General features: G+C 50.7%; 5 protein-coding genes across 5 annotated transcripts; 3 read left to right on the forward strand and 2 right to left on the reverse strand.

Annotated features, from left to right (window-relative positions):
- Window positions 1–86: 86 nt before the first annotated feature.
- BKA58DRAFT_442933 (uncharacterized protein) lies at window positions 87–3862 on the reverse strand (the record flags this gene model as incomplete). Its single annotated transcript, XM_046173942.1, has 6 exons — window positions 87–1375; window positions 1425–2804; window positions 2861–3086; window positions 3138–3272; window positions 3329–3698; window positions 3750–3862. The coding sequence occupies 6 exons, from the start codon at window positions 3860–3862 to the stop codon at window positions 87–89; spliced, it is 3513 nt and encodes a 1170-aa protein (XP_046021812.1).
- A 680-nt stretch (window positions 3863–4542) lies between these two features.
- On the forward strand, window positions 4543–5846 carry BKA58DRAFT_234400 (S-adenosyl-L-methionine-dependent methyltransferase). The gene is made up of 3 exons (XM_046166554.1): window positions 4543–5018; window positions 5174–5440; window positions 5499–5846. The coding sequence occupies exons 1-3, from the start codon at window positions 4812–4814 to the stop codon at window positions 5679–5681; spliced, it is 657 nt and encodes a 218-aa protein (XP_046021813.1). The 5' UTR covers window positions 4543–4811; the 3' UTR covers window positions 5682–5846.
- Window positions 5847–6011: 165 nt separating this feature from the next.
- On the reverse strand, window positions 6012–6529 carry BKA58DRAFT_404674 (uncharacterized protein; the record flags this gene model as incomplete). The annotated part of the gene is made up of 2 exons (XM_046171860.1): window positions 6012–6253; window positions 6307–6529. 2 exons carry the CDS (start codon window positions 6527–6529, stop codon window positions 6012–6014), a joined length of 465 nt encoding a protein of 154 aa, XP_046021814.1.
- A 720-nt stretch (window positions 6530–7249) lies between these two features.
- Window positions 7250–9110, forward strand: BKA58DRAFT_322618 (L-ascorbate oxidase-like protein; the record flags this gene model as incomplete). Its single annotated transcript, XM_046167861.1, has 2 exons — window positions 7250–7570; window positions 7620–9110. 2 exons carry the CDS (start codon window positions 7250–7252, stop codon window positions 9108–9110), a joined length of 1812 nt encoding a protein of 603 aa, XP_046021815.1.
- Window positions 9111–9320: 210 nt separating this feature from the next.
- BKA58DRAFT_390967 (uncharacterized protein) lies at window positions 9321–11415 on the forward strand. Its single transcript, XM_046170874.1, has one exon. It carries the CDS (start codon window positions 9374–9376, stop codon window positions 10943–10945), a length of 1572 nt encoding a protein of 523 aa, XP_046021816.1. The 5' UTR covers window positions 9321–9373; the 3' UTR covers window positions 10946–11415.
- Window positions 11416–11800: the final 385 nt, after the last annotated feature.

The following is an 11800-nucleotide window of genomic DNA, read 5'->3' on the forward strand; positions in this document are numbered from 1 at the left end:
TTGGGCTTGAGGTGTCTACTCAGCCTCCACTCTCCTGCATCATGATCATACATATTCTCTTCCCTCAAGAAACGACTATCGCATGCTCACGATTTTGCGAGCGGTAACAGTATGTCCAAGACGCACTGAGAGGTCTCCGCTTCTCCCAAGTCGTCCGCTAGCCCCATCTCCCCAGAACCTGCATCGCGCTGTAGTGCGTCGTCAAGACGCGCACCGTACGACACGAGCAGCCGGCACACCTCTACATTCTTAGCGCGTATAGCAGTCCGTAGCGGAGAGAAATATATCCCTCCTGGACAAGAGTTGACGTCTGCCTTGCCGACATCTACCAAAGCCCGAATCGCTTCGATGCTCGCGTGGTGACCGAATGTCAGTAATTGCAATGGAGTGTCTCCTTCCGTTGATTGTTCTTCAACTCCGCTCGGAAGCCTTTCAGCCAAAATACGAAGGATATCTGCGTTTTTCGACGATGCAGCACAGTGCAGTACGTTTCGCCGATCGCGAGTGGTGCGATGGTGTAAGTGAGGAGTGATATCGACCTCCTTTTGTGTGAGCAGGTATTGGACGATGTTTGCATGGCCCCAAAATGCTGCCTCTCCGACTGATTGGTAAGGACTGTCAACTTGAGTTTCCGCCACGAGCGCCTTGGCTAGGTCTGGCTCTTTGCTGGCTTTGGCGAAGAGGATTTCGATCATGGGCAGACAGCCTTGTCGAGCTGCCGAGCACAGAAAAGTATTGGCCCATTCGAAGGGGGAATCGCCGCTGCTGAAGAAGTCGCATACAAGGATACTGAGAAGTTCATCCCACTTCTGCTGGTTCGCGCTGTTGGTATGCGCTGCATCCTTGCAAATAGTGATGATTTGACAGAGGAACAATCCATCCCGAAATCTGTACTGAAGAGACTCGTTTTCGAGCAGAGTTTTGACGGCATCGAGATTTCCAGATTGCATAAGCCATTTCACTGCTTCTGCTGGTGATTCATCTCGAATGCAGTCTTTTTCGAATTTGCGTTTCAAAAACGTCATTAGGAAAGCCTCGGAGCCAAAGCTGGTTGCCACGACTAGTTCGTCAAAGTCTTCAACGTTTAAGTTACGCTGCGAAGACAAGGTCAAGTTGGGTCTTTTGTATGTCTCAACCCAGTTGCGAAGGGTCGGCGATCCGCGACGTGCTAGTTTGGCGATATCGTCCCCTTTGGGAAGTACGCCAGGTGCACAGTCCTTGAAGTGCTCTGTCCAGTAACATGCGGCGTAGGTAAAGAACTTTCCGAGACCAGCTGATTCCGGGTCAAACTCTCGCGATAGGGCTTGTGAGGAACTGGACTCGCGAGGCTGATCTTCATCTGACTCCACGTTGAAGTCGCCGAAAAATCCCAACTCTTTGTGAACTGTTAGCAGTTGCTTTCGCATGGACATGTAGTTTCTTACCATCTTCGCGTCGTTCCAATGTATCCAGTTGCTCATCCGGGAATAACTCCTTCTCTTGAAGACCTTCTAAGAGTAGGTACTTGATGCAGCAGTTCAATAATTTGCTGTGAAGGCTTGCCAATCGTTGCTTATTGTTCTCAGAACGACCCTCAGATCCCCAGGCTGACGCTGGCTTCTCAAGGATGAGGTCTTTTAATGATTGGTGAACTACACGCACAGTCGCACTTCCAGCATGATCCGAGAAACTCACAAAGGGACTGATGAGTTGTTGAAGTCGTATCGAGTCGATTAGATAGTCTTCAGCATCGCCCAATGTGCGAATTTTCTGCTCTTCGACTTGGAGCGTCACTGCGTACGTGAGCTCGTCCATGGTAAGCAATCGTCTAGACACGACTAAAGTCTCAAGAGCGCATTCGAGAACGCGATTATTTTCGGGTAGTTCGGCAGCCGCAGTCTCAAAAAGCTTTCGGTATAGCTTTGATAGACTCTGCGGAGGGGGGATGTGTTTCAGCTCGCGCTTTATCTGGCCTTTGCTAGGGCTAATTCGCATCAGGTACTCTAGCACCATCTTGAGCCATATCGCCGACCCATTTGCTTGCAAAGCTAGCTCTTGTATAATCATGTCCTGGAATTCCTTCGGCTGATGCCTAAAGAGGCGCTCAACGAGATAAGCAGCAATGATGCGATCTCTTTCGCGTGAGGACTGCATTTGAAGTATTGTCCGTTCTGGCGGCAATCTCTCCTTGAGTGACTCATCGTACCGACACGACAGGAATACATTCACTGGAGCTTCATACTTGTGGAACCTTTCGAAAAACTGTAGGATGTGATCGCGGCTGTTGTAGTCGCATTCGTCAACGCCATCCAGAACAAGGTAAATTCGTCTAGAGAATGTCTGAAGTACGTCTACCAAGAAGTCGCGCAGCGCATTATCGTCCCAGGTTGGGTCAATCAGGCTGTTCTTGGTTTGCGCTTCTTTGTGCCATTTGAGAAACATCGGCTTTAGTTGACCCATACGCTTCAGTACCTGCGAGAGGATGCTGCGGTATATGTTTCTCGCTTTGTTGGTCTCGTTGTCATTCTTACAGTAGTAGACGCAGACAAGTGGCTTCATTGAATCCGAGAAGATCGGATGTGATGTAAGGAAGTCTACAACAAAACTTGTTGTTGCAGACTTTCCAGATCCCATGTCTCCAAACAGGATGCAAAACTTCGAAGCTGGGATTTCTGGGATTGGAAGGTCACGATTGGAGTGCCCAAGCCACTCGCGGAAATTGATCGAAGAGACAATCCAGGCGCATGCCTCGTCGGCGCGCTCCTTGAGGGAATTGTAGTATTCGATCTGCTTATTTTGATTGCCATTATCGAGTAGACCGTGAACTGGATGTCAGGTTAGTATCGTAGTCCACGTGAGCATAGCTTCACGAGCGACCCACTTTTGATGCTCATCTGGTCATCGTCGATCTTCTGGTTGAGGGCGAGTATCTCCTGAATGATGAACTTGTCGAGCTGTTCTGTGTGACCTTTGAACGATGATGCAATCTCGGGCAGTCTCTGCCTAGACCGGCTCTTTTGTACACCGAGGAAGAAGCTGTCGCTTTGCAAGATGAGCATGGCTTCGAAGTAGAAGTCGAGCAAATCAGTATAGACTTTTACAAGAGCCTGGCCACTGATATTAGCCTGAAGTTACATTGGAATGCAAAGTTCTCCTACCTGGAAAACGTGCGGACCTCGGGGTCGCGTTGAGTCCCAGATTTCATCGCATCTTTCAATGACAGTAGCGCCTTGTAGAATGGCTTCAACATGTTCCTGGAACTGCATTTCTGCGCCACAGACTCCGATGGCGATCTATCACGAGGGCTATCAGTCGGCATGATTGCTAGATGCCCAGCAACAGTTCTTACCGTCATGACAGACTGAACTATTCCGAAGGCATTATTCGCAGCTGGATCCAGAGCAGTCAGTGAGCCCACAAAACCCATGCTACCTCCTATCACTCCGATTGTAGGAGTGAGTCTCTTGACGCCTCGTCGGAACGCAGATTCTTCACTGCTCTTTTGGTTTGAACGTTCGAGTTGCTTAAACAACTCATGCAGTCCTTGCGCTTTTCTCAGCGCTACTTTTTGATCTTCGGGCCGGTCCAAACAGGCTCGCTCAAAGGCCGCGCTCAGGGGATTTGTTTCCTTCAGCAAAACAGTCGAATGCAACATATCGTTGACAGCGAAATTCGCAGCATCGGAGGCGTCTACGAGTTTTATGCATGGCTCCGATTTACTGAGTAGCGTTAGTTGAAATGCGCACACAAACAAGGCTTCTGAGTGTTACTCTTCTTGGATACGTCCTGTGTCTCGTCTTTCGGGTGTCTCCAACACTGTCCCAGGCGCGCGAGGTCTCCTGGCTAAGCATCCACAAAAGAACGGAGACTTCTGTACCGGCATATTGACTTATGTCATGGAGAACTTCGAGACATGGAGCGTATGAGTGCGAAGACGAGACGATGCAGGAGATAGGGACAGAGACAGCTTCCAATAGATGTAAGGCCAGGACCACCCGACTGCGGCGTGAGGCCCGCAACCCTGTCGCTTCGATGGCTAATCATGTGCAACCTTGTCCTCTAGCACTGTCACCTCCATTGCTGCAGGAGCCCATGTACCTCCGTGGTCCAGTATAAAAATGACAGTATCGCCAGCCAGTTGAAAGGTTGTAGCGCATTGTAGGGAGAGCAAAAGGCTCATCGGCTTCAACTCATTGCTGCTCCAGTTGGTGCATCCATGTTCGCCCTCATCATTGCTTCGCCATCCATGCACGACCACAAAATCACGGAATGTCTTTCGAAGAAAGAGCAACATAGTACCTGGTGTCCCGATGCCACCACGTCATGCGGAGTTCCCGTTTAGCGCCGCTTGAAATATAGTTCTGCAGTATACTTGATCCATGGGGTCGTGGGGGCGGTATTACGCTGCAGATGGCTGCCGGTGAGCGATCTTTCGCGTTCTGCATGTGCGACCGTGGCGTCTCCCCTGGTACCTGCTTTGTCGCGCAAGCCTACGACATCCAGTTAGCTGTACGCATTCAAGGTACCGATTGATGGCGCAGCATAATATCTGTTGTACAAATTTGGTGTGAAGGGTTGCAAGTCGATTTGTAGAACCGTGTTTTGCTGTCGCATGTTATTGCGTAGATACTGGTAAGCGCCATGGTAAGAGCACCGCATCCATGGATCACCGATGCCCACCCACATCCTTGCCTCACAGTGAGGGGCCAGCAACCACGTTACAACTGCACAGCGCCCTAGTCTTCTGACCAAACGCTTGCGCAAGCATTGAATTTTACCGTATGAGTTATCTCTGAACGCTTGCGCGAAAATCGAACTCGGCCCAACACACCATGCCATCCAGTACTGAAGAGGCGCAAGCCCTCGGCCATGCAGAATTTTGGGACGAACGGTATGCAAAGGCCGAAGGAAACAAGCCAACACATGAGTGGTTCCGTGCTTTCGAGGATTTAGAGCCGTTCTTCAAGAAACATTTGTTCGACAAGACAAAGGATGAGGGGAAGGATGGAAAAATTCTTCATTTGGGTAGCGGCGATAGTGTAAGTCTTCCCATCATCAAACCGCGGAACGCCGTGAGCAGCACAAACTCCAACATCCAAGCGATGATAGCCTGGCTCAACATCACTTTGTCTTCACTAATAATCTGCAAATTGTTTCTGTGTTTACATGTTTTGAATGACTGACCCGTGGCCAGACTGTCCCATACGATCTCCTAGAGCGAGGCTACACGAACCAGCTCTGCATTGACTTTTCCTCAACAGTGGTCGATCTGATGAAATCGCGGCACTCAAACGAACCTCAAGTAGAGTGGAGAGTTGGTGATGTGCGAGATATGAAGGGTATCGACAGCAACTCTGTGGATGTCGCCTTTGACAAAGGCACGCTAGATGCCATGATCTACGGCAGTCCATGGAGTCCACCGGAGGAGGTTATGGAGAACAGCGGGAGGTATCTTAACGAGGTGAGTTGATGGATGAGGTGCAAGCGTGTAAGCTTCGACATATGCTAATTGTCAAAAGGTCTGGAGGGTACTGAAAGATGACGGCTTGTTTCTCTACATCACGTACCGTCAGCCGCACTTCATCAAGCCTATCCTCAATCGAGACAGTGAGTGGAATCTTGAAATGGAAGTCATGGGTGGAGGCGACACTTTCCAGTACTTTGGCTTCATCCTGAAGAAGTACACAGCAAGCACAAAATGATAAGTAATAAAGTTGGCTGCATTCGAAGTCGGATCGCGTTCGAAGAGTCAGAATGCACCGAGAGTATGAGGACGCGCGATTTGTTGTAGGTGTATCCTAAAAAGACACGCACCGTCTTAAGCGCTCTATCAAAACGATATCAATATTTCCGATATCTCCAGGACGAAGACGAAGACGAGCTTCCCCGTAGCCCAAATGTGATGGCGGGGTGGTCGCCCGTCGCACGGACCATATACTCTCTGCCCTTTCTCTTTGCCACTCCTCTTCTCTCTAACCTAAACTCCACACGCGGCTTCTGGTATCGATCGAACAATTTTAGCTTCCCACAATCTACACAGAAACCGTCTTGCATGAAACAGTTGACTTTCCATCCTTGAACCCTGGCGTGCACACGATCGGTGCGGAACTTTCGAATACTAGCTCGACGCTTCCGTTCTTCGCCCCATGAAACTGGATGTTCGCGCTCGCGTTCGCCGCATTCATGCCGATTCCAGCGCCGATAATGATGGCTTCCGGGGTCATGTTGAAGCCGCTTCCGAGACCGAAGTCGCTGGATCCAGCCTGAAGTCCGCCTGTATCGCGTGCGTTAGTTAAGACCGGCCACATTGGAAAGTAAAGTACATACCTCCGTACGACACGTCGGCTTGCCAATTGATGCCACAACCTACACCAATGTCGCCGAATGGTGAAAGGTTACCCGCCGCAGCGACATTACCGAGTCCGCTAGTCGATGTGACGTTTTTTGTCAGACTCGTAATCTCGACGCCGTTGGCTCTCCGGTGTTGATGCGGTGTTGCTGATGCGAGCATCTGCATAGCGAGGAACGGTAATACGAATTGGGCGAACATTATATCGATGACGTTGACGATGCGACGTGGTTTCAGAAGAGGAGGGCCGATGTATATATAGAGGGAGAACTGCCGTTGGGTAAGGCTGCAGATGGTACAAAGTTATACTTATAGTCGGTGCTTCTCAAGGTTTGATGATCAGGGGCCCGGCGAAACTGTCTTCATTATCCAGGCTATTCATCAGTTCTGTGCTTCTAGTCGACTTCCATTTGTTCTACAGTACCTCCCGGACGATCCGGTAATTGCAATGGCGAGCGAGAACCGCCATTCGGTCCGCACACAAGCCTGATAGGGGGCTTACGGTGCGTTAGCAGGAAACCTAAACTCCACGCGACGATGGCAACTCTATTTTGACAGCCGCGAGTATTTTTGTATACAACGTACTGACGCTCTGCTGAACATGGAGAATATGTTTCGCGATGTTGTGGACAGACGCAGGGTCGCAGACTAATTGACATCTAGACGATACGCTTTCGCGTTCGGCAAGATCTCGGGCCTTCTTCAGGAAGTGTTGGGTTGTACTAACAACCCTCACGGGTCTAACCCTGCCGTCAGCATCGCTGACGTAGATCACGGTTCGTAGACGATAGACTAGCTGTGTCAGATTGTGCACCGCCAGAGGAGGTGCGCCACCTTGACGTCTTATATTAGGAGCTCTGCTTATAAGGCTGGGCAGTGCTTATTCGATACCTCACTTCAGCTCATCGCATCTCATCCAAAATGTTCACACCTTTGGTCTTTGGCTTGCTACTAGGAGCGGTGCATTCAGTCGTGGGTCAAGAGTCGAATGCACCCTACCCGACAGGAACGAACGACTCTTACCCCACAGGCAAGAACGACTCCTGTCTCCACACTCATGATGGAGGGTTCACCCCGGACTTCTATCTTTCGGTTACATATGAGAACCATACTGTAGCATGCCAGTCTCGCATGTCTGCGTTGGTAAACGGTACATCCCCTGGACCCGAACTACGTCTTCCAGCCGGAAAGACGAGTTGGGTGCGAGTCTGCAATGACATGGAGGAGTACAACACAACAATGGTATGAAGAACCTAGACTATGCTACACACCAGTAATTAACACGCATCAGCACTGGCACGGTCTCAGCCAACGTACCGCGCCTTTCAGTGACGGCTCGCCTGTCAGCCAATGGCCGATCGCACCTCACAGATGCTTCGACTACGAGATTCATCCCGAGGTTGAGGATGCAGGAACCTACTTCTACCACTCTCACATCGGCTTCCAGGCCATCTCTGCAGCAGGGCCGCTTATTATCGAAGACTTTGGCCCTCCTCCGTTTGAGTACGATGAAGAGCGCATCGTCTTTCTTCAGGACTACTACAACAAGACTGATGAGGTAATGGAAGATGGTCTCGTTGCAACACCATTCAAGTGGACTGGTGAGACCAACGCAGTGCTGCTGAACGGTGTTGGTGTAGCTATTGGTGAAACGGCCGGCGAGGGCAACTGTGAGCTGCCAGTGATCGAGGTTGAGCCTGGCAAGACCTACCGCATGCGCTTTGTAGGTGCCACAGCTATATCAATGGTATCGTTCGGTATCGAGGACCATTCCAAGTTCGACGTTATCGAAGCCGATGGTTCCTACACGCAATCCCACACCACCGACCACATGATGCTTTCATCGGGCCAACGTTTCGACGCCCTCTTCAGCACAAAGACAGCAGAAGAGCTAGGTAACCAGACCGACTACATTATCCAGTGGGAGACCAAAGACCGACCTGCAATCTACACCGGCTACGGTATCCTGCGCTACCCAAGCTCAGGTCCCAAGACTACCACCGCACCCACTGTCGCCCCTCTAACATTCACCAACGCCACCTACGACTTCCTCGAATACGCCCTCGAACCCCTCGTCCCTAACAACTTCCCCAGAGCATCTGAAATTACTCGCCGCGTCCACATCAACAACGTGCAAATCAAGCAATCCACCACAATCTGGCAACTCGACGGCCTGAACTGGACCGAAGAAACTGCCGCCAACAGCCCGCCCTACCTCGTCGACATCTACAAGAACGGCCCCGCAGCCATGCCCAACTACACCGCGGCCATGGCAAACGGCGGCTGGGACCCATACACGCTAACCTGGCCCGCTAAGCTCGGCGAAGTCATCGAGATCATCTTAGAAAACACAGGCTCTCTTGTCGACAACAATGGCGGCTTCGACTACCACCCGTTCCATCTCCACGGCGCGCATTTCTACGACTGCGGCAGCGGAAACGGAACGTTCGATCCTGTTGAGAACGAGAAGAAGCTCGAAAACTACAACCCTGTCAAGCGTGATACCACGAATCTGTACAGGTACCGTGCCAAGGGTACAGCGGGAGAGGAAGGTGGATGGCGTTGCTGGAGACTGAGGGTGCTGGACCCGGGCTGCTGGATGCTGCATTGTCATGTGCTGCAGCATATGATTATGGGTATGCAGAGTGTGTGGGTTATGGGCGAGTATGAGGACATTGCTAGAATTCCTTATTCAGGAGCGCAGGGGTACCTCGACTTCGGTGGTACCGCGTATGGTGGGCAGGATATTTCGCCGGTTGCTTATCATAATTGGAATGAGTAGGCGGAGACTCAAGTCTAGTTCCTTTTGTCAAGCGCCTGTAGATTAGCATCTATTAAACTTAATGGTTTATATTATCATTAGCCGATGTTCGCCGTGCGTTCGAACATCTATCTGGGTGCCTTGACTTGGATGTGAGTCTTGAGCTGAATGTATATGTCAATATGAGATATATATAATGGTTCTTTAGCCAATCCTTTCACGTACGACACCCCTGCTAGCGCCTCGGTACTCCCGCGTACCTACCCCACAGCGTTCTCGCAACAATGGTGCGCCCCCTCCCATACCTCGTTGGCGTCATGGACAAACTACCGCAGGAGCTGATCAATCATATTGTCCGTCTCACAGAGCGTTACCCAGACCAGGAACAGTGGGCTTCTGCAATAGGACAATCTTTCGAGCCTAATGGTTCGCCATCTCAATTTCCTCGCCTCGCGATCCTCAATCGCAGCTGGAAGGAAGCAGTCGAGACCATTACATTTCACCGTCTAGGCGTCAAAAGCGATGAGCTGGAATGTCTTCAGTCGATTGTAACAGGAAATCGCCGCAACTACCTTTCCTGGATCAGTTTCAAAGCGGAATTGCCAACATATCCGGAAGAAGCATATGAACACAAGGAGTCACGACTTGATCAACATGCCAACAACGAGGCTTTTACAAAAACTATAAGCGATCTTTTCACTGTGTTGCGAACCTGGGAAGACAACGGTGTGAAGAACGGAGTGCGACTTATAATTGCTGGAGCTTCGTCGCCGACCGACTCTCGGGAAGTGGATGAGCTCCAGATCGAGCTTGGTGTCAGCAGAGATATTCAATCCGCTCGTTGGGCAGAGTCGCACCTGCGCCTTGTTCAAACCGACAATCTGCCTACATTGTCTAATCTGCAGCACCTTACCATCGAGCGTACGGGCGTGCGAAGCCTTGCACCAAGCGTTGCACCAGATTTAGCGGTGGCAATGCCAGAGCTCAGGACAGTGGACTGGGAGTTTCCAGACTACGAGGCTGGTTCTGACGCGGGGTCGGATCAGGACTCGTTGGATTCAGACTATGATCCGGCGTGGGAATTGGCGACATCTCCCAAGGCGCGCGGTGAGGCGCGCGCTGAATTTGCTAACAAGCTCTCGCCGACACATTTCCGCTCACTCCATTCTGCCAATATTGTCTTTTGCCACGGCACTCCTTCAGATCAGAGGTATACAGTTCCGAGCATTGTGCCAGAAGGCTACACATACGACCCGTTCAGTTCATCAATCCGAACCTTCTCACAATGTCTTACAACCCTTACCCTGAGTGCGCACGTCGACCCAACGCTATTCTGGCCATCAGACGAAAACGCGATGCCACCGTCTTGGCCACACTTGAAGTTCCTCGACATCACGTTTGACATGGTCGCTCCATCAGGCAAATGGTACTTCACTGGTCCAACACCGGCCTACGATTCCGACGACGACCCCGTGCGCGGGATTATCGGAAGTGTCGATACGCGCGAGTTCAGCTGGGCAGACTTCCGGCAACACCCCGACCCACAAACCTTCGATCCTTTTCTCGGCGCGCTTGCAAAAGCCGTTGCTCAGATGCCCGTTCTCGAGTCCTTCATGCTTGCATCTGACATGGTGGGTAAGACAGGGAAACTGCAAATTGCATATCATGCGCCAGGCCAGAGAGCGGAGTGGGGTGATGAGGGACCGGAGGATAAAGAGCATAGGAGGATTTACTACGCGTGTGAGACTGGAATATGGGTGCCAGAGCCAAATACCTCCGAAGGGCTGAAACGCGCAGGACTTCAAAAGTTCGGTGGGGAAGCAATCGAGCGATACGTTGGAAGTCAGTACTATTGAAAGTGAGTGGGTTGAGTACGCACGTAGGAATATATGTCTGGACGCGGCTATGAGGCCGCTGGAGAGTTATTGTAGCGTACTGCCTGTTAGAACATGAGAATGAAAGTGAGCTTGAGGTAGAAAGGAGTCTATTGGCTAGACTTGGGTATGCCTCGGGTTTGGATCGCGGACCCGTCCCCTACATCCCGGATTTTGCACCATCACTCCTTGCCGCTATTCACTCCTTGCCTATAATGCGCAGTGGAAGTCGCGTAAGTAATGATACTGAAATCTAGGAAACTGTATCACAGAACGCCAGGGAAGTGAATGATGAGACGTTGAACCTATTATGAGACCCAATTGGTTACCTTATATACGCCTGGTCCTCTCTGAGTGTTTCTCTCTGAGTGCTTGAACGTTGGATGGACTTTGAATTCGCTGTAGATGTTGAGATGAGAGATATTTACTGATTCGACGAACAGTTCCTTCACATACGACCATAGGATCTTGAGAATTAGGCTTCCCGTCCGCTCAGCCATATACAAGCAAGATACCGGCGGATTAGTAGTTAGGTGGGTGACCACTAGCGAATCCCCGCTGTTGTATGTTTTTGTTCTTTTTTTTGTTCTGGATCTGAAATGGCGAATCTCGAACACGCACTCTCTTTTTGCTACTATTCGGTACGTGGGGTACTTAGGGCGGAATATCACGGTAGGTAAGAACATGCTAATGGACTTGCGAGTTGAATTAGATGCGTGGTTGGATTTTGGTTTCTTGTATACTCTATGATACATGTTAACTGCCACAAAGTCCTAATGGCAGGTCTGTAGGGCTCGTTTGGACCACATGCGTAGATGGCGCTGTAGGCTGCAGCAA

This window comes from Alternaria rosae (assembly GCF_020736505.1).
Source record: "Alternaria rosae strain MPI-PUGE-AT-0040 chromosome Unknown BKA58scaffold_9, whole genome shotgun sequence".
NCBI classification, from domain to species: domain Eukaryota; kingdom Fungi; phylum Ascomycota; class Dothideomycetes; order Pleosporales; family Pleosporaceae; genus Alternaria; species Alternaria rosae.